General features: G+C 47.1%; 1 protein-coding gene across 11 annotated transcripts in view; it reads left to right on the top strand.

Moving 5' to 3' along the window:
- The window catches only part of LRRC56 (leucine rich repeat containing 56), a 77,860-nt gene extending 70,973 nt beyond the window's left edge, over window positions 1-6,887 (top strand). For all 11 annotated transcript variants that reach the window (XM_085062739.1, XM_085062744.1, XM_085062745.1 and 8 more), the window contains 5 exons: window positions 865-929; window positions 2,121-2,251; window positions 2,977-3,155; window positions 5,487-5,847; window positions 6,576-6,887. In XM_085062739.1, the coding sequence (XP_084918865.1) occupies window positions 865-929; window positions 2,121-2,251; window positions 2,977-3,155; window positions 5,487-5,847; window positions 6,576-6,768 (929 nt within the window). In that variant the 3' untranslated portion in view covers window positions 6,769-6,887. The remainder of the gene's footprint in view (window positions 1-864; window positions 930-2,120; window positions 2,252-2,976; window positions 3,156-5,486; window positions 5,848-6,575) is intronic.
- The last annotated feature ends 20,904 nt before the right edge of the window (window positions 6,888-27,791 follow it).

Here is a 27,791-nt window from a genome sequence, read left to right on the forward strand (position 1 = left end):
GCAGTCTCATACTGCAGCAGCATTGCTGCTGTCAATGAGCACTTCATTTTGGGTTTTCTGAGGTTGGTACCTCAGCGAGAGGAGTCAGTTCCTTGACTTCACATCCTGATCTACATGCTAGGCCAAAACACAGGTCTACCACTGCCCTTCTTGCCCTAGTCACTTGGAAATACTGCCCATCCTTCCCTGACTCCCGAAAAGACCTTGACCAGAGTACAGATTAGATAGGAAGATGGCATTTGTTTCCAGGCCTTGTGGGCTACTTTTCTCAGATGCCATTCTCTTCTCAGTTCCTTCCCTACAGGTAGGACTCAGGATGATGTGTTAGATGAAGTCAGCAGCTGAGTGCACATTTGGAAATGTACATGGAAGCCAAGTACAACTTGTCAGGGAATGAGACCGTAATTTTTCAGGCACTTTTAGGCAGTTAACACTACTGATAGAAACAGTTTCACCCAATGGTCACTGCTTCTTTCTGATTCTGCTGTCTCACATCTTGTTAACCTATTTTTAATTGAGATCCAGCTGAAAAATAATCCAGCAGAAAAAAAAAAAATACCCCCAAAATTAATATTTTGTTTTAATCTGAATTTGTTCCCTGATCTGATTAGCCATGTATCCACACAAATATTTGCACCAGCACAGCTAAGGAGGCAGGGCAGGTGCAGAATAAGCCAGATTCTGGTGGAAACAGAGAAACTGCCTCTTAGCAGCAGTCTCAGGCCATACAAGCTGATACCATGAGCCCATACCATGAAATGCTACATCTTCCTGTCTATGGGAAATGATATTGATTGATTTCAAAGTGAGCACCAATTGTTAAGTGCTGGAGTAAAATGTTTTCTTTTTTCCTGTTTTGCTTAGGAGTCCGTCAAGTTATATGTGGGAACCCCGCCAAGGCCCTTCATGCAAGGAGGCAAAAGCTAGGTGTATGTTTTTCTTGTGTACTTCATATTTCTGCCTGGTGACCCCTGTAAGTCCTGGGATGAGCTGAACTCCCACTGTGGCTGGTGGCAGCTCATTCTGTTCTGTATCCCAAGAAGCCCAACATGCAGCTGCCCTTGAGGAGGACAGAGGGTCTCCTGCCATGATGTTGCCCATGTGTTAGCAGTGAACCATCAGCTGTAAAGCAACACATGCAAATCACATATCAGCTGCTGGGGGCTGACTTCCTATCGTCCTGCAATGAGCAAAGTACAAGGCAGGATTGCAAAATTTGATTATATTTCTACAACAGCTGTTAAGCAAAAGATTTTTTCAGAAGTGTTTCTTTGATGTTGGTGTAAACAGTCAGCTTGCTAATGCTTCAAGGTTGCTCTTATTGACTAAACAAACACAAAGCCAAAGTTTGTTCCTCTTGGCAGTGGGGTGGTACCCCCATCCTGTGGGTCAGCCTACTCATTTTGGCAATAATTTAGTGAGAGGATACCAATGTGGGTAAAGGGGAGCAGCCTGGCTTGTCATGGTCAGCTTTTGTGGGCCCTGAGGTTCAGCACAGCACAGGTGCACTTGTGTAGGTTTGAACAGTCTGTGGTAAATCAGAGATGCACAGGACACTGATTTAATGCTGACAACTGATGTTAAAGAACTGCAGGGACAAAATATGTCCCACCATTGTCTTTCTGCTGACCCTGCCTGAGCCCAGGAAGATTTTCTGAAACAAATTTGAATGTTTTAGTGCTAAAAACTGGCATGTGGAATGGGACTGTGGTCATATACTGAGTGATGCAGTTTCTGTGGTACTGGCCTTAATATGCTTATATTAAGCATATATTTTATTATATGCTTATACATGCTTATATTATATTAATTATATTAATTATATTATATTATATTATATTATATTATTATATGCTTCTATTATGCTTATATATGCCTATATAGGCTTATATCCAGTGCAATATAAATCAACAATTTTGTAACTGCTACCCTGGGTTCCTCAGGCTGTAAGAACACATAGGGTGTGTGACTTTTTAAAATTGAAGAATGAGAAAATGGTGAGGAGGGATCTAAAAATGCAGGAGTACCAGTGGATTCTGATGCATTCTAAAATCCACATCTAGAAACAGACCTGGGAAGAGTTCCCAGGGATATCAAGATAACTCCTGCCATTTCTGCAGCCACCTGCTGTGAGCCCTTTGAAACCGTGTGGTCTGAGGACAGAAAACCCTTGTGAGTCTGGAGGAGGAAGAGATCTGCACCAGGAAAAGGCATCCCCTGACCTGAGAGCATGGAGGGAGAAGGACAAGGGGTGAGACTGCCGGGGAAATCTTGATGTGCAATAAACTGTGCATTAATTTTCTGCTGCAAATATCAAATCAGCGCTTTGGCCACCTGGTGGCGGTTTCGAGGGATAGTCTCGGCCTCCTACCTTCCTGTCCCTCCTGTCCCTGCTTTGGGCCGCAATCCTCCTGCCTGGAGCACCTGCAGGATGGCAAGGGAGAAGAATCCTCTGCCTTCTCTCCGGACCACAGGCAGGGTGGGTTCGCTTCTTTAGCATGGGCAAGGAAGTGACTTTTCATAACTGGTGAGCCCTTCTTGGCCCTGACAGTGTCTACCTTCAGACAGTGAAAGAGCTGAAAGGGGATGAGCTTTTCTGCAAGCAGCACATTGGCCTAAGCAAACAAAAGGCTGAAAGACAAATACCACCTTGCTGAGATCTCATAGATCTCACAGACAGATAATTGTTATTTTGGAAGTAAAAATGGTTTTATTTCTCTGATCTTACTTCACTGGATAGTATTTTAAATCTGCCCTCTTCACCTGATTAACATTAACACTTGAGATAATCAGACACGGGCATCTTAGATGGTCAATTAAAATTATTTTTGTTATCTGCTGGAAAGTGTGAAATAACAGTGGGTAACTAAATCCACTGCCTGGGTGTTTGTCTGAGTGGCCATGCCAAACTGCACTTGACCAGCTGCATAAACACACTCAAAAGCTAATTAAAGTGCGATGCTTGATGTTGTCCAGGTGCCTGCAAACAGATCAGCAAGAACAAACGAGCCAAGCATTGAAGGTGAATGAGGATGAAGCCTGTAGCCTGACTGACAGTTCAGAAGATGAGTTGAGGGAGGCCTGTGATGAGGACCTCATTGAGAAGATTTCACTTGACCCTTCTTCCTTCTCCAGTCTCTTCCTCTCTTCCTCAGGTACTGGAGCTAAATCCCTGGGGAAGGGTTGGCATTGGGCATAGCACGTGGTGTTTGTAGATAGGTGCATTGGTAACCCCAGTGTTTTATGAGATCTGGTGCCAGTGCTCTAGAGCAGCAACTGGAAAATACTATTGCAGAACCAGACCCTAAGCAATCCATTCCAGTTTTTAAGCAGGACATTGTGGCCAACTGTGTTGCCCATCAGTTGATACATTTCAGCATGGATCTGTAGAATTAAGGGAAGCAAAGGTGATCTCAGGCTAGCTTAGCATCAAATCTAGTAGAAGGATATATCTCTGTCTTTTACCTTGTGCCAATAATTTATCACAGTACCAGGTGAGTCTAAAACACTGTCATTCCTACTGAGCTGTATTTGAGCCCAGTTGGCACTGATGTAAATAATGAATGAGCTAATGATTAAGGTTTAACTGAGCAACTGGGAATTCTGAAAAGATGTGCAACAAAAAGGACGCATTCAATAAAAAGTTTAAAAATGGAACATGCTCTTCTACTTAGGAACAAAGCCAAAGGCTTCTCTGAAATTGCATTTACATGAATGAAAGCAGAATTCCCACTCTTCACTGCTTGTTGAATATTGACTTTAAGAATGTTAAAAACATTAATAATGGTTATTGCAAATACATACCAAATACAGTACTTTACATAATTACAACTTCAATCTTTTTTCTATTGTTAATAAGTCTTTCTTTTCTCAATAAGTAAAAGCATGTGAGTTTTCATTTTACATTTCTTTCAATGGCAAAAATGGATCTACTGAAATTTGGGAAAATATAGTATATTTTGGAAAAAAACCCAGAAATATCATTAAACTATTCAAAGCATCTGTATGTATCAACACTACTAAAGAACAAAAGCTGTTTGGAAAAATCTAAAGGAATGGCCTGCTGTCCACTGACCACAGAAGTCTTAGATTATGATTTCAGGGTCTCTTCAGATTTAATATGATCTGGTTTAGATTTTGTATTATTTCTTTATATTATGGTCTCATGATCTTTGAAGATTGAGCAGACAATGTCACAAACATTTCACCGTGTACCAGTGTCATGCCCTACAGCACTGTGAAAGTGAATGGCTAGGCATGGATCTGTCCATCTTCTAGCTAAATCTGCTGGGAGATAATGGAGTGGTTTGAAATCAAGAATTGTCGAAGGTGGCAGGGGGGAATGACCTGGATCCCAAATCAGAAGTGTGTCCAATCCAACTTGAATTTCTCTCAGAAGAACTTGTTGCTGGAAGCAATCCTTCTGACCAGAAAAGGACAAGTCATCTGAGCAAAGCCACTCTTACATAAAAATGTTTGCAGCATCAGATCCATATAAACTGCATTTTTTGGAAGGCGTTGAATGTTATTTCAGGCTCTTGAGTCAGACATACCAGTCTCTCAGAGTGTCTATACTTAAAAACAAATACGAAGTTTAAACATTTTAAAAGCATATAGTGTGATACAAACTGTTCCATAAAAACTTTTTATCAGCTTTACCTAGGCAGTAAAATTCATCCCCATCAATTGGGAGCCATGAAGATGAACTTTCCAAGCCTGGGTTTTGGTGACACATTCTTTAGATTATGTTCCTGCCCAGGACCCTGCACATCAGGCACTTAGGTACAGTTGGTTCTTTTAATAGACAAGAGCAATCGGATCCCTGCTATTTATAGAATGGTTGGTTCTTTCAATAGACAAGAGCAATCAGATCCCTGCTATATATAGAATGGTTCTAAATATGTGTGCATTCTTGTTATATTTATAAGTCAGCAACAAGTTTTTTCTTCGCTGGGTGTTGCACATATTACACAGAGAGAATTGCATGGCTGAAACACAAACAGCCAGAAAGTAGCCCTACATGTAGTGCAATATTTTCCCCAGCAGTGAGGCACTTATTATGAGATTCCATGATCTCTGCCTCTGATTGAAAAAGTGGATCCACTCATCTGTGATTACTCCTATGCCTTGCACTTCAGATCACTGGAAGGAGTCTTAAGGTATCTAGAACAAATCAATGCAAACACTGGCAGGGAATGATGCAGGGTTATCCTGCCTGAGAGCAGGAGGATGGGTGAGCTTGTGTGTCCCCCTGGAGCTCTGCCTGTGAGCTGTTCCATGCTTGGCACATCACCAGCAGTGCTGGCGGGGAGGCTGCCGGTGAACCCAGACTGACTATCAGAGGAAGCAACTCAACATGGCCAACATCAGGACACATCTGCCCACCCAGCTTCATCACACAGTGTCCCAAAACCTTTCCCTCACTGGGTTACTCATTTAGCATTCAGATGAACTGGTAAATCACTGTGATTTCCACTCCATTTCAGGTCTGTCACAGGCTCAGGAGGATGCAGCATTTTACTACACAAAACGTTATCTATTTCCATTCCCTCCAAAAAGCCCTTCACCTGCCTCTGTAATGGATGCTTCATCAAGACTCTGGAAAACCAGGAACCACAGAGGCCTAAAAATACCCAGCCAAGAGGAGGACAGGCAGCATACACAGCAATGCCCATCAAGGGCTCATGAAGAGAATTCAGCCCAGCCTCTAGACAAAGAGCCTACTCTTCTGGGCCTGCACAGCGTGCCAGCTGCCTCTGGATCCCAAGGGAAGCACCAACCTGTTGGCTGCACCAGCCAGCAAAGGCTTATGGCAGGACCAGCAGCTGTTGGGTCATCAAGGATCAGGTATGTGCACTGCAGCACATCTGGGGAAAATGGAAGGGCCTTGATAGCAGAAAAAAGCAGACTTCTCTCTTGCCTCTGGGGTCTCCTGCTTGTTCTGTAAAAATAATTCCTTTTATTTGTACTGACATTTCCCTCTGTCTACAGCTGGATGAAACATTTTCCCATGTTCCTTATAGCTTGAGTGCCATAAATTTTGTATGTTCTTGAATAACAGCCCAGAATTTTGCTGTGTTCTTACTGCTTCATTCTCATGTTCCCCACCCAGAGCCAATGCTGTGTCTGTTGCAAAGCTCTTGTTGTGGCATTTGTTCAAGACTCTCCTCCACTAAACCCCAGGACAAGTTCCTGACATCCCACTTGAATGTTTTCCCTGACACGAATTCTTGTTAGAATGAGCTCTGGAAAATAAAGTAGGCATTAGAGAAGTGTCGCATGCACCAAAACATGGCTATTTCTGTACCTGTTTGCTGTAAGTTTAGCATCATGTTGCTGCTTCTTTGAAGAAATACAGCTGAGCACTTGTGACATGACAGCTTAGGTTTGAAGTTAACTTAGTCGCTTTGGAGTCAGCATAAGCAGGGAGCACATGCCTTATGTGGGAAGCTCATGTACCTGAAGCTTCTCTGAGGCCTGGCAGCTTTTGGTTCAGTTTTCAGAGCTGGTGAGGAGTATGCAGATATCCAAATCCAGAGTGCACTCTCACCACAGCATTTTTCTCTTTTCCTCAGGCCTGTCATGGATAAGAGCCCTTCTAGAGAGACCAACCACGAGCATCCAGCTGCCTGCTCATCCACAAGAGCCTCGCAGAGGTTTAGGCCAATTAATTCTATTTGGCCCCTGACTCCTAGCTCCATCCTGCAGTCATTGCCAGGCAAATCCACTGCCACAAAAACATCTCAGAACAGAAGTCCTCAGTCCTAGAAGATACCCATTTACCAGCATGTGTTGGAGCCATGTACACAGTGCAGCCGTGAATGCTATCTTGCAGCTTCTTCTGCAAGCTAAACACAGGGCTGTGCAAATAGAGCAGTTTAAACAAATTATGTGATTTGCCTTCATTCAGGATACGGCTTGTTCAGAAATATTTTAAGAGCAACCTCTGATCAACCAAGGAGCTAATGAACCTCTTATTACAGAAAAGTGTGGTTATTTTTGCAACCTTCACGCACTAAAACAGAACAAATCCTATCATACTTCCTCTCATCCACACCATGCCCAGCTCTGTGAGTCAGGCAGGGACACTGAACAAAGCAGAGCATGGAGCCTGCTGTTTGTGGAGTGGGCTGGAGGAAGTGACCTACCAGCAGCCATGCGATGTGTGCAGTTCTGGATGTTTCACATGTGCACGTGGCCAAAACCAAGGGCTTGGGAGGAAGTGTTGACCAGGGCAGCTTCTAAGGGAGGGGTGTGTTGCCTGAGGAAGAGCCCAGGAGGGCTGGATGGTTTCAGAGCTTATGTCCCCAGAGGAGCTCACCCAATTCGCAGGCTTTGGAGGTTCTTGAAGGATGCATTGCTGTGGGAGCAAATGCTGAACAAGTGGCTTATCCCAATACTAACATGTTAGTTTGCTCCATAGCTACCTGGAAGGATTTGTCTCACTTCCTCTGAATAGACACTGCATTCCAGAATTTATCTAGCAGAGCTGACCTCTGTCACCAGGTGTCAGAGCATCCTCTGCATGTGCCTTCCACCTCCATCCCACTTCTAGCTTTTACAGATCAAATAGACTTTCCAATTTATTATAATTGAATAATTTTAAGTGATGATGTAGCAAAGAAGGGAAGTAAGGGAATAATCTCTTGTTTTTTCAATAGGGCATTTGCTTTATGTTCAGGTGAGATTCAAAACCTCTGTTTTAGTGACTGCAGTCTGTGACATGCTCTTCCAAATGACTGTGCCTTACAACTTTATTGATGTTGCAGTCTGAAACCAAGCGTCATCACATTTTTTCCAGTTTAAATTACTATGTTAGATTATATTTTTTAATCAGTTTATAAAACTGTGATCACATGATGAGGTAATGAATTGGTTTCTGTTTCCTTTCTGCTGGCCATCTTAATTTAGAGAAGCAGAATAATAGACAAAGCCCTAAAACCTCCTTTTGTCATGGTGCTCCTACAAAACTGTCTGGAGCTTGAAGTGAGTTTGCCCAGTTTTGGTGTGTTCTAGCAGAAATGCTCTATAAAAATCATTAAAAACTATATACTATGGATGCAGGCAGGATTTCCTGTCAGATGTCAACCAGCAACCATGCCTGTGTCCTTAAACAGGCTCTTAAATTTGACTTTTTGTCAATGTCACAGACAATACCATCACCAAAAAAAACCCCAAAAACTGGCCTTAGAAAGGGAAGAATACACTGACATCAGTGACCCCTCTCTGTATCTAGGATCATACCAGGGGGTGATGGGTAGGACTGTCTTCTCCAGATATTTGGAGCCTCCTTCTCAGCTGGCATCTTTGAGGGATGGAAGGGAAAAAAGGGATGAGTGGGCATGTAAACTGGGGCAGCTAGATGGGTCTGGACATGTGCATGTGCAGAGGAAAAATTCTGGGTACAGATCTGGAAAGTCTCTCAAAAGCATCTGTGGTCTTCTCCCACAGCAAACTCCACTTGGCTCTGTATATGCACAGAACAAGAAGCTTCTCTGAGCTGGCAGAAAGGATGTGGAGAAATAGATAGTCAGAAAAAACAGCTATGCCGTCCTGTGTGGGAAATCAGTGCCTGAGGGTTTCATCAAAATCATTTAACTCAGGGTTTCCTCTTGTACCTTCCCATCAGGCACCCCAGTGGTAACTGTCAGGAGTTCAGGCTATGTGTGACCTAGAACAGCCACCCCACTCCTCACTAATCAGTTCTGCCCCACTGGTGGCCTAACCAAGGCAGTCACATGCTGCATAGTGGTGTGGTGTGGTGTGTTCACAGGGGCAGGAGATGTCCTCTCTGCCAGTTGATCAGCCATGTCAGCTGGTGGCCCATCACCTCCTCAGGTGTGTATTGGTAGGGACAGATGTGTAAGACAGGCTGGATGCCATTTGCTCTTGTGTCTATGGGGATTTTGGGTTCAGAGCTGAATGGCCAGGCTGTCATGCATGGAGCAGCAGGGAGGCTTGCTAAGACAGCAAGTTTGTGATCACAGCCAAGCCTGATGAGGAAGAAGGGCTGGTAGCTTCCTCTCTTCTCTCTGCCAGTGGGGGGTGTGCCTCATGGTTTCCCAGGGCTGCCACGCTGTTTTCTGTTGCAGTTTCCAGGACAAGGACAATAAACAGAGCCATTGCTGTCTGCACAGCTATAACAGATCCATAGGGGAACTTATTGCCCTGGCTTAGCCTCTGCTTGTCCATCTTCCACCTTTTTCGTCTAGAAAATGGAAAAGCCAGCCAGGGCTTTAATAGGCTAATTAGGAAATGTAAGGCATGATGGGCTATTTGTGAATCAGTTCTCTTAGCCCAAAAGGGAAATATGTGGCGAGTTTCATTGTGTGGGTTTTTTGTTGCTGTTTCCTCTGTTAAAATCATGCATTGGTCCCTTGAATATAGACAAAGTCCTTTAATGAACGAGTTTATTCACATCCCTGCCTTTGCAGACTTTTAATATTTGTCTCGGTAGGAGCCTTGCTTCCAGTTGGATGTGACCAGTTGCAGATGTACATTACCAGAGTCCACTCCCTCGTTCTTGTAATGGGCCAGGAGCTGCTGATGCCTTAAAGTATCTCTCTGCCTTAATGGGATTTGCTACTGGCTGCCAAATTGATATCTAGTGTGTATGCTGGAGAGAGGGGCAAGAACTGCTCCCCTCACCTATTAATAAATCAGCTCCAGGGAAGAGTTTTCTGCTGGGAGCCAAGTCTCACCAGTACATGCTGCTAAGGGATGGGGTAGTTAGGTGGAAACAGCTCCCTGGGCTTGGAGCAAAGGGATCTGGCCCAAAGTGACAATGCAGCAGCATTAGCAAAAGCGTGATCCATCCAGGAGGCCTCTCAGCATCACTTAGCTGGTGTCCCATGAACAGCCCTGCTGCAGTGGCTGGTGGTGCCCTGAATACTGAAAGGTTGGAATACTGAAAATACTGAAACTTTAAAAAAACATGGAAGAAAGAAGTAGGGAGCCGTGTGCCAGCCAGTTATTTCAGCGACTAAGACTCCCCCTGAAGGGGAGCATGCCTGGGACAGCATCCCACCCAGACAAATGGGCCCTGACAAGCGAAGGTGGCTCCTGCCCAGACTTGGATTGGGTTCTGCACCTCCCAGCTCTACAAAGCCCAGCCCATTGTGGGGCTTAGCATTCAGTCTGGGAACAGTCTGAAGGGATGCTCACCCTCTCCAGTGTCCCCATGGCAGCTGTGTGCACAGCCCACCTGCACAGGGCGCATGGCTGCCGTCCTTGTTGCCAAGGCCATTACTCTCATTGAAGGCTTGGGATTGCTTTGCACTTGGAACAAATTCATCTTCATTAAAGGATGAAGAGATAATATTTCCTTTGGCTGTCAAGGGGAAAGCCCAGAAGATGTTCAGGAAGGAAAATCTCATACATGTCCCTACTTCAAATACACACAAATGACAGACCAACTCAGGATCATTTCCTACATGGTTCCTTTGCTTGTTCAAAGCCTGACATGCTTGGGCTCCTTGCTATGGGCAGTATCTGCACCCATAATAGAACACAGGTAGTTCTGGGGTATGATGAGTCAGAAAAGTCATGCTCCAGTAGTGCCAGTCTCTCCGCTGATAAAACAGGCTTTGTGATGGCTTCGATGTCTGCTTGGTACCACCGGATGCCAGGTGAGATGAATCTTGCCCTGCAATGCCTTTCTCATTATGCCAGAGAATCCTGATCATGTTTTTACTGTGTCTTGTTTCTCTAAAATTACACCAGGAGATACTGTAAATGTCCTAGCTGAGACAAAGGATCAGCCTTGGAGAGTGAAGACAGCACAGGAGCACGGTGGCAGCATAACTCAGTACACGTGGCTCTTTGAGCCTGTCTGGGAAGCTTTTGGACCTTCCAGAGAGGCACAGGCAGGGGGCAGGTTGGGCAGGACAGCTGCAGGACACCAAGGAGTGCTTGTTCTGGACTGAATTCAAGGTGCCAGAGCAGACCCAGAGCTGGTGGAGAGCTGGTGCAGGTGCATCTGGAAGGGTGGATCTGCTGCCCCATTCCCAGAAGAGGGGGATGTCTCTCCTCAAAGAGGAGGATTATGACTGGACTTTGGAAACCAGTTCAGCTAGCTGGGAGGTGACCCAGGTGATGGAGATCCTACCCTGGAGGTCTCTTGCTGTCACCAGAAATAAAACAACCTTTCAGTGACAGCCTTGATCCAGCCCTAGGGGCATGGAGTGATTTCTAAGCTCTGCCCTGGTTTCCTACAGCCCAAAGACAAATCATGATATGACAGGAGGTGTAGCATGGTCTTACATAGGCAACAAGTGCAGGGGCTCGCTCTGACCCATCGCTCAAACAAAGCATCCGCCCCTGGCACGTCCTCTCCACACTGCCATCAGAAACCTCGTGGCTGTGCACCCCCGGCTGGAGCTCAGAGAGATCCTGCTAAAATTGAGGTAGTAATTGAGGTGATTTTTTAAGCTGCTAGGAGACGACGGCCTTGCAACAGGATCCTCCTGCATGGCACAGAGTAAACCAGAAAAAGGAAACGTCGGATTACTGGGTGGAGAGTTGCATTTATATCATTGTATCATTTATAAATATAAAATCTGTGCCTGAGGGACGGAGCGAGTGCAAATGCAACCCGGCAGGCGCTGCTTTAGCTGGATTTGAAGAGCAAGAGGAATGCCTTGGAATGGTCGCTAGAGGGAAGAAGAGAGTCTCACAAGTGCAAATTTCAAAACCAGAAACCAAACCCAAGCAGCTCCCGGGCGTTCAGGAGGCATTTGGCACTCAGTGGGCTCAACATTTTCTTTTTACCTATGCAGCATCCAGTGTGCTGGCCTCGTGTGGTGTCCCCAAATGCACTATGCTGGTAGTGGCTTGCTGTATCACACACCACTTAGATGTATTCGGAAATATTTTCTTAGGAAACCTGCAATGCCCACAAAGTGTAATGGAGAACATCCCAGACCCACCCTGGCACTGGAAAGCTGTGGTGCTTTTGGGGTGTAATAGGGCATGTCCATATGATAATGCTGTGTGCAACCCCGGCATGTCTTAAAGAAATGATCTTTGTCACAGCCTATAGCTACAAGCTGCAAGCAGGCTCAAAACCACACAGGGCTTGTGTTCCAACTTCTCCTCCCTTGGTGATCAGGGACTTCTCATCACTGGAACCCAGCAGAGCAGGCAGAGCTTCCTTGGGGACTGGGCTCCCCAGTGCCATTGGGAAAGTCCCTGCTGCCAAGTCTTCCAGTCTGAAACCAGCCCTCTCCCAGCCCCACTGTGTGAAAGCTCTCTGCCATTTCTCTCCCCTTCATCCCCACCCTTATCTCTCCTATCCTTCACCTGTCCTGCTCCTGGTTCTCACCCTGCTCAGCCATCACCTGGAAGTAATTGCTGGCACTCTGGTGCCTCCCTGGCAGGACCTCTCTGGAAGAGTGGTGTGAGCCAGGCGTGGTTTGCATTTGTTACTTTTCTTTCTTCCATGCCTCCATCTGCAGGGATCTTGGCCCTCTTCCTGATGTCAGGCCAGCACTGGGAGACCCTGGCAGGTCACAAGGGCTGGTCCCAAGGCCTTAACATCTGCCAGCACCCAGCTGATGTAATTTCTGTCCCAGCCTTTTCCCCATGTGGAAGCTGGCAAAAATCAACGCCCCCATTCTTACTGCTGCTCAGTGAGCAGGGTCAAACCCTTCTTCTCCAACAGGGAGCACCAGCCCAGTCTCTTCTCCATCTCTGGGCCACTTTGCTGCTGGAAGCTCCTGTCGCCGGCATCATCCATACCCCAGGAGACAGCTAGAGCCATGACAGGGCCTTGAAGGTGAATACCACAGCACCTGCTCTCTCCTCTCCAGCCAAAACACATCAGCCCTGGCTGTGCTGCCTGTAGGGACAGAGCTGAGCATGTGCTGCCTCTGGTCATGCCCTGGGCCGATCAAGGCTGCCCAGACCAGGGCTGTGCTAGGCATCTACTGACCGAGGGTACAGGCAAATGTGGCTGCACCGTCTGCCATGGAAAGGAGCCACAGCCATGTCAGGTTCAGGGGAGAAAGAAAAGGTGAAACTGCCATGGGAGGAGGCAGTGGAAGCCTTTGGGAGGTCTGTCCCAGGAGGAAGGTGCTTGGCAAGCAGAGGAGAAAGCACACTCTAGTGGGCAGCACAGGGGAGATGGACATGCCAGCAGCAGGGGTCAGGTTGGGAGCACCAGCAGTCCTGTCACAGGAGAAGAGGTTTGTTCTGCTGGATCAGGGGTGGAGGTGGGAAAAAGGCTGGGGTAATGGATCCTCCTCTGGCCCCCTCAAGAGAGGAGGGGTTAGAGCAGATTGTGGTGTTCCCAGACCACCCCAATCACTATGTTGTACCAAGGCAAGCACCTTCCAGGGTCTGGGTGTGGACCTGTCAGCCCTTACCAGAAAAATGCTACACACCAGGAACAACAGTCAGGATCAGGACAAGTCATCTTGTCCAGGAGAAGGGGATTTCCTGGGATTGGTCACCAAATCTTCCCCCTTCACAAGCTCAGTCCCTAAAGTTGCTAGGATCCTCCAAGGAATGTCTCCTGCTGCCTCCCCAGGTGGGGCTTCACAGTGATAGCAAGGAATTAAAAATATCTGAGGGTCTTGTAGGGTCAAAGCAACAAATACTATTTTCCCCTGGATGATCACTGACAAAATTAATTTTTAAATAGGGAAAAATCTGAAACCTTCTTTTTTCTCTGATTTCTCCTGTCGCTTTTATCTAGGGTGAATTTTGGTGATTCTGAAGAAGAAGAAGAAGAAGAAGAAGAGGGTATTACTTCTCCCTTTCAGCTGCTATTGCCCAATCCTGATTTTTTTTTTTTTTTAATTATGAACGGTCCAGGAGAAGCAGGAATCCAAACACAAACCTGTGCATTAGATTAGGGCATGCAAACACAAATTATAGACCCTTGCTGCTGTGGGAAAAGCAATTACCTCAAGATCAAGCAACTGTGCAAGTGATTTACAGAAGAAGGGACAGAGATGGAAGGGGCTGCCATGTCATGCTGGCATTTGGGAAGGTGGCCAAAAATGCAGGAGAGAGGTTGTGTGCACACCTGTGTGTGTGACCATGTGTGTCTGCTCCCTGCCAGGTGCTAAGCCCTGGCAGGGATGGCTCTGGCATCACTGTCATCCTGCTCTGAGACAAGAGAGGAGGGCATGGGAGGTTGAATGGGATCTGCAGGGTTGGTTTGGGATGCAGGAGTGTTGCAGGCAGAATGGAAGTTTCGAGCAAGGTCCATTTTGGAGACTCCCATTGAGTCACAAGGGTCAGAAAGGACCCCTTTGATTTCTAAACACCTCAGAGAGAAGCCTGGATCCTATCTTTGGTCAACAGCTTAGGTCTAAAGAATTACATGGGTGTAACTGAGCCTTTATACAACTTGGTGCTACTGAATTAAGGATGGCTAACCAAACATATTTATATGAATTAAATAATTTATTTGTTACAATTGATGATGATGATGATGATACTGGTAATGATAAGACTGAAAAGCTTTAGTCAGAATTGTTTACTACACAATACTGGTACTTCTAACTTTTTATAAAAGTTCCAAATTTTTTTATTTTTTATAAACTATTGAAGCAATTTTATTAAATCTAGAAAGTAATTATTAAGTAGGTATTGATGTTACTAACCCATGTCAATGACCATGGGCAAATCTCTTTTTCTCAGCCTTGAGGAGCGTCCCCACTCAAGAGAGGATTCTTCACACAGACCCAAGAAGGGGGATGATAAAGGACCCTGCCATTAAAAAGTAGTACTGGGTTTTTAAAATATGAAGTGATTGACTGACAGCCATATGTTTGTAGGCCACCTGAGTCAGCTCTACAGCCTTTAGCTCAGCACCATTAGATAAGTCATCAGCACTTGTTGGTTCCTTTATCAGGAGCTTTGTCTGCCACCTCCTCACCAGTGCCAGTTTCTGTCAGGAAACATTGTTCTTCACATCCTCAGAATGTTTAACTTTGGGCTTGATGAGTCAGCCTCATCTCAGCATTCTTCAGCACCAAAAGCAGCCTGACCCCTCCTACTCCATTTGCCACTGATAACTTGATAACTTTAGCAAATAGGGTAAAGTCTGAGCTGTTTTCACCCCACCTAGGCAGAGCATCCTGCTACAAGGAGGGCTTAGCCACCAAGACCCTGATGGCATCTCTAGCTCAGCCACTGCCGATCCAGGGCCAGTGTGGAGATAGCAAAGAACTGCAAACACACTCTTCCATTTGCAGCTCTTGGCAGGTTTCCTATCTCCTCCTGGCTGCTTGAGGCAGCACAGTCTCCCAGGGAGGCTCTGGCACAAAGATTGTGAGAATCCTTTCATTCCAGATTGTAGAATGTTTTGTGCTGGAAGGGGCTTGAAGGATCATCTAGTTCCAACCCCATGCCATGGGCAGGGATGCCCCAAGCTGTGTCCTACCCCAAGGCACATTCCCCATCTGCCATGTCACAGCCCTTCACTGCTCCAGGTCATTGCAGAGAGAGGACACAAGGCCCAAGCAGCTCTGCAAATCTCAGCATTGTTGCTTCCCTCTGTTCTGAGGTGTCAGTGCAGTGGGGAGCACCTCCAGATACAGTCATGTCATGGGGTCACCCCACACATCAGCAGTCACCCCACACATCAGCAGTCAAGCAGCATTTCAGCCTCATGAGGAAGGCAGCAGAAGTGCCTTTTTGCCAACCATGGAGGTGTCACCCAGGCAAGCCCTTGAGCAGCAACACAGGTGTGTGGGGCAGGGTCAGCCCTCCTGGCAGGGCCAGTGGTTTATAAAGCATCAGGCCAGATTCCCATCTGGTGCAAACTGATGTTGCCTCCCTGATTTTCACCCAGACTCGTTTATATGTTCTAGCTGCAGAGTTGGGACTTTAATCTCCAAGTACAGTGCCTGTCTTGGCAATGATCCTGGGGCGCTGGCAGGGTTTGGCTGTTTATTTAACTGGTGCTGGGGCTGTTGTCTGCCACATGTGGTTTGTTCCTGTTCTGGAGTTTGAACCATTTCCTATTTCCAATGCTTCTCTTACAGCTTTGTTTGCAGCAGCATTGCCATTCAGCAGCTGCCTGTGCCGCATGTCCAAGTGGGCTACCAGAGCTCAAGGGCATCTCCCAGGCTCCCGTGAGACCAGCAGGTGCTCAGCACCATCTACAGCTGTGTCCTGCTGACCTCTGGGAGGCACTGCTCCAAGTCCTTGGCTTCAGTCTGGGAGTGGTGTGCTGACGCAGCAGGCCAGTGTGTCCAGGGTGCTCAGGCATATATTGGTGCTTTTCACTGGAGCCATAAGCCTTTCACAGTGGGATCAGGTTGGCTTGGGATGAGAGACCCAGGGATGAGCTAAAGTTCATCTAGGTGACCAGGCAGGTCCGATTCACCTGCTCTGAGGAAATTCATGATGCTGCCAGGGAGAAGGCAGTAGTAGACAGAAAATAAATACAGCTGAAAACCAGGAGACAGGTGAGTATAAAAATCTCTTTGTTAGAGTATATTGTAACCCCTCAACCCTTTGTCACTGGTCCTGCATCATCTCCAATTGCAGCCAGTAGCAAATGCCCAGGGGAAAAGCCAATTAGAGCATAGGAACAAGCAGGGCAAGTAACATCTCTTCCTCATCTTGCCTCACCTCTGTGGCTTCGTGCCTGTTGCACAGGACAAGCAAACATCAAAATGGGACCAAAATGCTCTCCCATTTTTGGGAAAATCTGTGGCTCAGTGGCTGTGAATTTCATCAGTGAATTTAAATCTTTGCTTTTAATACGCAGCAGATATGGTTAGATTTTTCTCCATTAAGTCTCCCAGGCTTTTGCCAGGGGTGTGCAGGGGTAGCATCCCCTCAACACTCCTTGTCCCCACACTGGGATGCAGCTGGTGCAACTGCCAGTGGTTCCACATTTCCAAGGACTTTTTGCCTTTTTTTTTTTCTGATATTGAAAGCCCAAAATAATGGATACAATGTTTGTTTTCCAAGTGGCATGGAATTTAAGAGAGACTGTCATTGTTACTCATTCACAGACTGTTATCCAAATTTCTCTACTCTCCCTCATGATGCTGCATGTGATGTCTTCCCTGCTCCATGTTTTCCCTGGAGCAGGCTCTCCCGTGTAGGGCTTGCGCCTGAGGTATTCCCCTTTGGTTTACTGGGGCACTTTGTGCTCCAGCCTTATCCCTTGCTGCCCACAGCCCCGTGTCCTTCAAATTACAGAGCCAGCAGTAGGACTGTGCATGGAGAAGGGACCAGTGGGGAGCATGCCAGGCTCTATCCCTCCCTCTATAACAGCCTGGCCAGTGTCATCCTCTCCCCAGCACATCCATGCTCCTGAGTGGGCAGGGGGCACCCTGGGAGGTGGGTGAGCCCCTGGTGCTGCAGGTGCAAATATTTGCACCCAAATTCCTGCTGGGGCTGTGGACAGGAAGAGCTGTCCCCAATGCCCTTGCCCACCTGATGGGGACCCACCGCAGTGCCGAGTGTCACTCTTCCCATGGCTGAGCCCTGCAGCAGCCCGCCTTTTCCTTATTTGTTTTTCTCCCTTTGAGAGCTATTCTTTCCCTCCCATATGCTGTAATAATTACAAGTGATAACTTAACAGCTGCTCTGCTATTCCGGGCTCGGCAGAGCCACGCGCCTCCGCCTTCCTTCCCTCCCACGGCTCTGGGTCAACGTCTTGGCTCCAGCAATCAGGGATTCCTGCAATTTTTGCCACTCAGGAGGATCTGGACTCTTTTCCCCTCCATTGCCATCTGTCCCCCACCCGCCTGCCCCAGCATCATGAAGGGGGATGGGACTGCAACATCCATCTGTTACCATGGAGAAAGCTGAGCCAGCAAAGGGATGCACCCTGCATCCTGGGTGAAGGCCAGCAGGGATGGGGTGATAGGGATTTTCTTTTATTATTGTTTTATTATCGTGTGTCTGTTGTTGCTCATGGTGTCTGCTGCAGGTGACAATCACCACCCTTGGTCACAACAGACTTTAGGAACCTCCTAAGCCCTCTTGCTGGAGGAGGTGATGGCCTTAGGTCTATGACTTCCCATCACGGATGGTGGACCAAGTTCACATCACTAAGATGCTTTGCTATCCTTCCTCCTGTGCAGGAGGTGATAGACCCCCAACAGCAGCCCTGGGGGCCCAGGGTAGAACCCAAGCTTCCAATTTTGGGAGTGAAAGGGTTTTTTCTCCTTCTGCAAGAGAATTTTGCCTCCAGTTTATCTGATTGCTGAAAGCCCAGGGTGAAAATGCATCAGGATGAGGTGTTTCTGCCTGCTCCCCACAAAGGAAATGCTGCATCCCTGAGCATTCCAGTCCTTCCCTGGTCAGCAAGGCTGCTGATGCCAGAAGTGCCTCTCCAGCACAGATGAAGATTCCCAGAAATGTGTCAAGACAGCCTAATCCCTGTTGATGGTAGTGAGAGACACGCAAGTCTGTGTTGTGCAATCTCATTGAGACCACAAAAGGCTGCATTCTGCTTCCCAAGCACTGGAGATCTGACACCTGCCTGCTTGCTCCTATGCAGCCCCATATTGGCCACTTCCCATGGGCAAGCTTCCCATAGGTCACTTCCCAGTGGTCATTTCCAAAGTCCCAGCACCTCTGGTTTCAACAGGCTCAAAACTGTGACAAAGCCCAGTGGCAAGCTGAGGCAGGTGTGTGCAGCATGGCCAGCACCTGAATTCAATTTTTGCAAGCTGCAGTGCAGGCTGGGTGCCTGGTCTTCCTCCCTTATATGTGCTGGGCTTTACTGATGTAGTAAAATGCTAGGAATTAAAGACAGGATTTAACTACGGATGGACCACAGTGATCTTGGCTGTTCTCACACTGCACGTGGAGATCTGCACATGGAGATGCCTATCACAGCAGGTAACATCTTCCCCTGCAACCTGCCAGCCTGTCCTTGTAGGCAGCAGATCCCACGGGATACCTAGGGCAAGTCTTTGTAAGGGGCAGTGCTAGATAATCTTCCCTGTTGTACTCCCAAAGTTGTAAGTGGGAATAAAAGTTGGGAGTGTGCAAGAAGGTGGGCCTTCCCAGGAATTTCACTTCCCAGGCTGGGAATTCTGTAGCTGGCACCACTTCAATGCAGTGGTGGGCAAGGTCAGGGTCCATGGATGGGGTTTTTGTGCATGCAGACACTTTTCACACAGCAGGGTGACCATGAAAATAGTATCCTTTTACTTATGGATCACCAGCTGCACCGCTTGGCCTTGAATTGTGCTCCACTCAGGGGGTCTTTGGAAGAGGTGACAGACATGGTGCTTATCTGAGCTGGCTTTGATGCCTGGGAGTTGTGCAGGACCACCAAGCACAAGCTTTGGTGCCTGCACTGGTGGCACTGGGACACGCTGGAGGGAAGCTCACCAGGGGAAGCAACACGTGCCTTGCTTACACCTCCCACACAGGAGTAGGCAGCCCCAAGAAGAAGCAGCTTGAAATGCCTGTGCCATCTCGTACAGGAGAGCTGGCAGCTCCATCTGGCTCTGCTTTGGAGCAGCTCTCCAAGGAGCTGCCAAGGGTGGCCAGAGTGGGGTCTGTGTGTGGTGTGCCAGGAGCAGGAGAGGAGGAGGAGAATGAGAAGGAGGAGGAGTGGGTGGCATACACATGCCCCACGCTGCCAAGTGGTAATCCTTTGCAGGGTGGTAATGCTTCGTTAAAGCCACTGCTCTGTCCCAGAAGAAGGATGGTGGGTTTAGGGGCTCCTGTGTGGTGTGATGCTGGTGCTCAGGTGCAGGGAAGATGCTACTGCACAGTGACCCCACAGTGACCTGGGGACATGTCAGGCTTTGTCTGGAGGAGCTTTAGCCCACTAGTGCTTGAAGCCACCACGTGCATTTGCCACGTGGCGAAGTTTCTTTGCAGCTCTGCTCATTTTCACAGGTCTCACACCTTGCTTTTACTCTCCTGAAAGGCAGTGATTTTTTTTCTTGAAGCTAGCAATGTGATAACAGAGTTCTCATTGAAACAGGGCAGCTGGGGTACTTGTTAGGATAAAAACACATGGGGTTAGCACTGTGTTCCTCACTTCTCTGAGCCCAGGCTATTGCGCAGCAAAATTGCAGTCCTTAGCTGCACCCAAGTTTTGCAGCAGTGTAACTGCAGCCATTTGGGTTTTGGTTTCTTCATTTCAATCTCTTTGATCATGTGCCATGATTAATCTGATCTCTATGAGGCGGGATGAGTAGGAGTCAGAAGAAAAATTGTAATCGTCTGTGCCTTTGGCATGCGAGAACGGAATAATTTTGTAGTCTCATCTCCACGCTGGTAGCTCTAGGAAAAGTCTCCATCCCTTCATCAGCTAGCAACAGTATTCAAGGCTAAGAGACACTGATCTAAATGGAAATATTTAGAACTGAGTACCATCACTGTTCTTTGTTCCTTCATTTTTGCAGGCTGCAGCATCTCCATGATACAAACCACCATGGTCAGTAACTGAATTCCAGCTGGCATCAATGAGCTCCAAGCACAAAGATAAGTTCACAATAAGCTCCTTGCTGTTGTTTGCTCTCACCTGCCTTGTCATGATACAATGCAGCTAATCCCCAGTGTTGTTTCCTTGCCTGAGTCAAGCAAAACATGAGTTTTTGTTGGGCTGGGAGGAAGGGAGCAAGGAGAAAGGTCATGGGGCGGTGACATCATGCTGCCCAGCCCTGTCCTGGCTCTCCTGACACTTTTTCCTCGCCAGTTCCCACCAGTGCAGCACCGGCACTGGTTTTTGCTATCCTGACAGCTACACAGAGGTGTTTTCCCCCTCTAGCTCTGAGTGCCCTTGCCCCACTGCAGAGCATTGCTTCCATTCTGCCTGCACCAACCCTGATGTCCATCACAGCCCTTTCTGTTTTGAAAGCCTCCCCTTTCCTAGGGAAAACAATCCAAATTCCTTTACCAACACACCTGATCACTTTATTCCCCATCTGATTGAGTAGCTGTCTTTGAGCATTGCTCACTTTTATTGAAAAGCATTACCAGCACAGAGATAACCATGTAAGGGACCTGTTTAAAACTGACCAACAAGGCATGATTAACCCATGTCACACATTATGATCAGAAGCATCTTTTCTATAGAAATTCTTCTTCTTATCCAACTGACTGTTCCAGCAAAAACAACTCTCTTTGTCCTTCCCCATTTGTACAACTGATTATCCCACGTCATGTCATCCGCACTTCTGCTGAATTATGTTTTCAATTGTTTTTTACTCCCTCCCCACACACTCTTAGGAAGTGAGTGATTCCTTTCCTAAGCACCATCAGAGGTCAACAGGTGCTGGGGAGGTAGGAAGATGCTGAGACTGGAGGATCAAGAGCCCAAAAGGGCCATTTTTCTGCTCAAGTGGTTGTGCTTCTGTCCACATGTTTAAAGTAAAGGCCTGGATGTGTTATTACTCTCCCCAAGTCCCCTCACAGACCCTGAGGGCTTCTTGGCTGCCCAAAGAAGAGGGAAATTCTCAGGTGCTTCTGTTCTGGTGTAGTTATGATAGACTATTTAAGATCAGCCAAGAGGTGTATTGACAGTCTCATTTGGAATATAATGGCCTAATGATCCGTTCAATTTAATTAAGGAATTTTTCAAAGAATTACAAATTAACCTGAATGAAGATGAGAGTATATAAAGAAAGACTTAATGTAGTTCCACTAATTTAGATTTGCAGTCTTAATTATTTTGGGTAATTTTCCAAAACACACATGATATTTTTATTGAAATAAAGACCAATCAGAAATGTAGCGGGTGTTTTGAAAGTGAAATATTTTTGTCTTTCGGGGGAGGCAACTCTTGATTACACATCTTTTAAGAATCTGTACTTCCCAGGCAAGAATAAGCTATGGCAATGTAAAGGATAATGCTTCAGTTTTACAGGTGTATGTCAGCATATATATATTTATGTGTGTCTGTGGGAAAAACAATGACTGGAGAATTTGTTCCACTTTGATTCCTCCAACAGCTTTATATCAATGTAACATTTGAATGGTAGCAAGACTTAAAGCAGTGGCCAGAAGGTGATGACCAAAGCATCTGTCGTGGTTTATGACTTGGTTTTCCTCCTGTTACTTCCCCTCTGCCTCCTCTTCAAGCTGCTTGGTAGTCTCTGACTGTTCAGGATTAATGTGTCCATAGCAGATGCAGCAGGAAGCATTGGGAAACCTCTTCTTATCCCCATAGCACACTTTTCTGGGTTTAGCTTGGATAGCCATGGTTCTGAAGTTCTCCCACTGCCCAGCTGGATCCCTTTAGGAAAAACCCCCTCAGAGTCACCTCTCTTTGCAGGAGAAAGTGCCCTGGAGCCCCCATCCAGTGCAGCTGTTGAATCACTGCTTCAAAAGGTGCATGGTAACTGAGTCATCAAACTCTGCATTGCAAAAAGTTCCTCAAGGTACCATGTTTTGCTCTACTGTCCTTAACGCTGTTGAAGAGAATGGGTGGTTTTGGGTGCAGGCCAGGGCAGCCTGCGGCCCTCGGCACAGCAGGGTGGGGGGAAACAAGGCGATTGTGGTGTTTGAGTTGTGGTACCACCCGGATGATCAAACAGAAACCACTGCTCCTGTGGGAATGTCGCTATCTCGGCACACACAGAGCGTGATGAGGGGAGGGTGAAGACCTTTGCTTTAGAGAAGAGACACCAGAGCCCAGACCTCGGTTACACTTCTGCAATACAAGGAAATCCAAGGGTGGCTGAGTCAGGCTGTGAACAACCCACCTGGCATCTCCCAGGAAATCAGCTGTGGAGTCAGGAGCTGAAGCCTGCTTTTCTGCACACAGCTCAGGTGCCTGCAGACACTTGCAGGTGCGTAGGAGTGAGCTTGTCCTGAGAAAGAGAGACCAGTGGACTTCAGATGGGAGAAGAGCTATGGCTTGCCATTGCTCTCAGATCCTGACTCTCATGGAAAAGCAGCACCCTGCATTCAAAACCAGGGTAGCTCTTCTGTAAGAAAGGGAAACAGACAGGGAAGAAAGGAGAACTGCCTTTTAAAAAATGTTTGCTTTAGGTAACCCTCCCACCTCGGGGTCTCTGTTCTGAAAGGCAGGAAAAAAGGGCTTGTTGACCTGATGTTAACCTTCAGCTGTCAGCTATTCAGCTCCATGATCCTCACATGCCGCTGCTTAATCCAGGAGGAAAAAAAGCACAAAGCCTGCCCAGAGCCTGTGCCATCTCATTAACATTTGGCTTAGGCAAGATTTCTATCCTGCACAGGGAGTGCAGCAGCTCCAGTTCAAACAGCTCTCCCTGCTGTGGCCTTCCCAGCATGTCTGGGGACAGGGTATTGCCACAGCTTCTGCAGTGCTGTGCTTTGGGGTCCTTGAGCTGGCAAAATGTAATTCAGGCAGAGACACTGGCATTTTTTTGGCTTCACAAGACCTTGAAAAGACCTCTCTGTGACATTGCAAGGTCCTTCTCTGTGCCAGGATGAGGTGAGTCCCAGCAGGCACAAGACACAGCCCAACACTGGTTTGGCTGGTGCTGGGCACCTCTCTTATTGGAGTTGACAACCCCACAAGGCCATAAAAGCCAGACTGCAGTTTCTGGTCTGGTGACATCACATTTCACATCCACACCATGTGTATTCAGAGGAAGGAAAGGTCATAGGAATGGTTGAGGAAGACATAATATGGGAGGGACAAGGAGCACATGGGCATCTTGACCTACAGCCATCTCCTGCCCCCAGGCCCTTGCAGCCTTCACTTGATTAAACATGAAAGCTCTGTGGTTGCCTGAGCTGGCAAATATGGTTCAGCACACCTGAAGCTGGCAGGGATACCTGCTGCCCTGGGGTTGGCATGGGGCTGGCAAAGGTTTCCTCTTCCCAGCTGGGAGCTGGCAAGTGTGTGTTCCCATCTGACAAGCGGGTGGGAGGAGGAAGGTGGGTGGCTTTATACCACCTGATGTGAGCAGTGTGCTCTTGGTGGTGGAGGAACACAGCCACGGCCATGGGCTGAGTGGGATCACATGGGCTTGGAGATGGAGCTTGAACCGTGTGAGAGATGGATGATCCTTTCAAGGCATGGTGGGATTCTTCAGTGGGAGGACCTCTGTTTCTAAGTATAGCAAATCACACTTCAGAAATAAGTTGGTTGAGGCTGTGGCTGAGTTTCTTTGATGTAGGCTGAGGACACACAATACAGGGAGAAATCACTCACAGCAATGCTTTCCTGCTGGTAAGCTCTGATCCTGGGACAAGGCTGGGACCTATGGGGCTGTTTAGCTACAAGGAAGTAGAAACTCCTGCACTAAGCCAGAAAAAGGGTCTGAACTGCTGAGCGTCCTGAGGCTTCAGGGAGCAGTAGGTGTTCCCAAGGGCATATTGATTAGCACTCCCTTGATTCTCACCCTTTGTCATTCCCTCCAGGAGTGAGGTCTACACGGGCAGAGTGTGGGCCATATGCCCCCTCACCATTTGCTACTAACACAGGTCAAGAGCGCAGTGCCACAGGCTTCCTAAACAGCATGTGTCTGCATTTATTAATCCAGGTAATTTTTTCTCCATCAACTGGTCTGATCTTGTCCTGAACTCAGGCAAATACTCAGAGCTGACAGCATCCTTGGTCAAGGAGTTTCCCGGGTCTGACCCCCACCACACAAGGACCTACATTCTCTGAAATTAGTCTCAGCTTTTGCACAGGGAAAAGGCAGCAAGGCCAGTCCCTGTCAGCCTTCTCTGGGCCATGCCTGACTTTGTAGCCCTCTACCATAACCTCTTCAGCCATGTCTTTTCCAGACTGAGACGTCCTGGTGTGCACAAGTCCTTGCTTGCAGGAAGGCTCCTCCAGACCTTTGATCCTCCTTCATCCCCTTCTCCATGTTGCCCTAGTACATTTTGGATTCGAGGCTTCAAAGGGGTGCCTTTCGGAGCACAGGTCAGTGCAGTGGCTTGGCAAGCATGCCTGCCCCACAGCTCTGGCTCCCTCCAGATGCTGCTGTTTCTTGGCCACAGGCTGTGCCAGCTCCTGTGATCCTGTTTGCGTAAGTAATTGGCAGTGCATACCATGCATAACCAGCTCAGAGTTTTTGTGGGTTTTTTTTGATCCAGGACTCTTTCTCCTCTGGAAGGGTAGAGGTGTTGTCAGGGTGTTTTTATGAGTGCTGGGCTGTCTCCTGACTGCAAATCCATCCTCCCAGTGTGAAATCTGCTTAGTTTTCCTTCAGAGACCCCATGGTGTGTAAGGGACTGTAGGTGAGAGCCTGGCATTGTCTGAGACCTGAAGGAAGCACTTCTGGGGCTGTTCCAGCTCCTTTCCTTTGCTTTTATCCCAGGTAAAATGTATTTACATGATAACATAGAAAAACAAAATAAGAAACCAAACCTCCCTGTGGTCAATTCCCTCCCAGCCTATTTCATGCCAATAAGACTGTGATGGACTCAAACTGGAACATCAAACTTCTTTGAAGGCATTCAGCCATTTATAAAGGCGAGAACCAGCTGCACAGTTTGGGTCCTGAGATGAACTTTGCTGTAGGTGAGGCTATAGTGTGAATCTGTCATGTGAATCTGTCTTGAGGAATACTAACTCTTTATATTTTTGTACTGGGTTTTTTTGCTACAGTTTTTCCTTCTTCCTGGCCTCGCTACAAATCTGTTCTCACTCTAATCTTTTCTTTGGCAGCTAAAACTATTATCTTTATTATTTCAGGGCTTGGCTTCTTCCTGTTAGATCTCCTAATTGGATTTTTACTCTCTGATCCATTTAGTCTCCCCTGTGCTTTCACTAAAACCCTTTAACCCTTCAGCACCCTTGCTAACCAGTTACCCTGGAAGGTGCTCCTCTCCCCACACCACTCCGATTCACCTGCTCTCCCTGATTTGCAAGGGGACAGCTTTCCTAAGCCATGGGTGTCACCTCCAGTGTCACTGTCTGTACACAGAGTCATCACCATCTCCTTCACTCAGCAGGCTGCAAAGGCTCATTGGGTTTTAACCAATAATAACCAAAACAACCCATGTCACCTTTTAAAAGGAGATCTGAGGTCGCCGTGGATTCAAAATCATCCAGAAATGTTGACATCTCAGCTGTTGCTAGGAAAAGCCTGCTGCTTTGTCCACATTCACTTCCTGCTGAGACCAGGTGCCAGTCCTGTATTTTTGGCTGTTTCTTAAAGAGCATTAGCAGCTACAAGAGAGGTGAAACAGCAGTGGGGCTGTGTCCACTTCTGGCACTGAGGGTCACTTAACCCTTCCACTCCTCTTCATGCTCTCTGGAAAATGCAGTTCACAAAACATGCTTTCTTCCACCTCCCATCAATCTTGCTCCTTTGGCCCACAAGCTCTGCTGGACAGGGCCTTACCCATGCAGAGCCTCTCATAACCGTGCCAGTGTCTTCACTGGAGGCTTTGAGCATGCCAAGAGCAACCTGATTGCATTGTTGGTGCTTTCTGTACACATGAAATTACCTCATTTCTCCATACCAGCAATGATCTCTGTCCTCTCCATGAGTAAATGAGTGCTTTGGTTTCTCCAGCCAGCAGGTAGTCTCCAAGCTGTCCTATGAGCACAGCAAGATGGTGATGGAATCTGGCATGGAGAGGGCTTGGGTACCTCATATCCCAAGAAGGTGCTGATGGTTTCATGGCCTGAGCCATGCAGCTTCTCTCACAGGAAGAGATGGAGTGGAGATGATGGCATCTCACCACTGCTCTGGTTTTTCCATCAGGCCATGCAGTGATGCAGTGCCATGATTTTTCTAGCAGCCAAGATCTTTGCTTGTACCATATCTTTATAACAACTTGGAGCACAAGGAGGGAAGCTCTACTCAGGTCAGTCAAGCCCAGTGGAGGTAGAGGTGATGGAATAAGACTTCCACTAGCAAAATGTTAAGTACAAAAGGAGATGTAAATACAAAGCAAGGAAAAATGGGGAGAAGAGGTACCAAACCTTCTAACTGGCTGCTCAGCCTAGATCCATCTGTCTGACTCTTAACAGGTCTCAGTGGACCTGGTCCCTCTCCTCCTTTCATTCTTTTTTTCCAGCCTTTTTCCAGCCTCAGTGCCTTCGTGTTTATGTTGCTGGGGAGCGTTGCCATGGTTAAAGCTGTTATTCACAGAAGGGTTTGCATCTTACCTGTGAGACAGATAGATACAGAGATGGAGATGTGCATGAATATGTGTGTTTACTGCCACTTTGGTTCCCACTGGCCACGTGGAAAAACAAATCTGATGGGAAAGAAGAACCCTTCAGGGGGAATGGGGAGAGAGGGTGAATACCACCTTGGAGGAGTTTCTCCAAGGAATACATAAGCTAAGCCAAAAGCATGGGATAGAAGAGATGATCAGCTGGGAGCAGGGGAGAGCAGAGATGGACATAGGTTTGTTGGAGGTGTTTTTGGACTGAGAAATCACACAACTTTGAGTCAAGTCTGTTGTAAGGGTACAGTGTACACATGGAAAGGTGGGGATCACAGTTCCTTCCCTGTACACTCTTCCCACACTGGCAGAGCCCACACAACATTCCTCCTTAGCCCTGTCATTTTCCTTGGCTCTGGTTGTTCCAAGTGCTGAAAGGGGGTTGCAAGTGTTTGGGGTTTTTAAAATTATTTTTTGAATGTGCTTATCAAATATATATTCTCTAAATTTTACTTTATCCTTATTCTTCTTTTATAGTATTATTTATTTGAGGTACGGGAAAGGTGGGGAACTGAGTCTTTGGCACATTCCCCTAGGTATTCTTGTCCAGAGAAAAATGATAACAAAACCTTTGGCTTTTAGACTTTTAGGATTTTTGGCTTTGGTGTATCAGGCCACGATAATTTTATTGTTCCTTGGGGAATGATACAGAATAATGGATCTGCTAGGAAAGATGGACCAAGGTCCAGGGTTTTTTGGCTAATGTTATTATGCAAGTTCAAATT

This window comes from Lichenostomus cassidix, chromosome 5, assembly GCF_008360975.1.
Source record: "Lichenostomus cassidix isolate B80296 chromosome 5, HeHo_3.0, whole genome shotgun sequence".
Classification (NCBI taxonomy): domain Eukaryota; kingdom Metazoa; phylum Chordata; class Aves; order Passeriformes; family Meliphagidae; genus Lichenostomus; species Lichenostomus cassidix.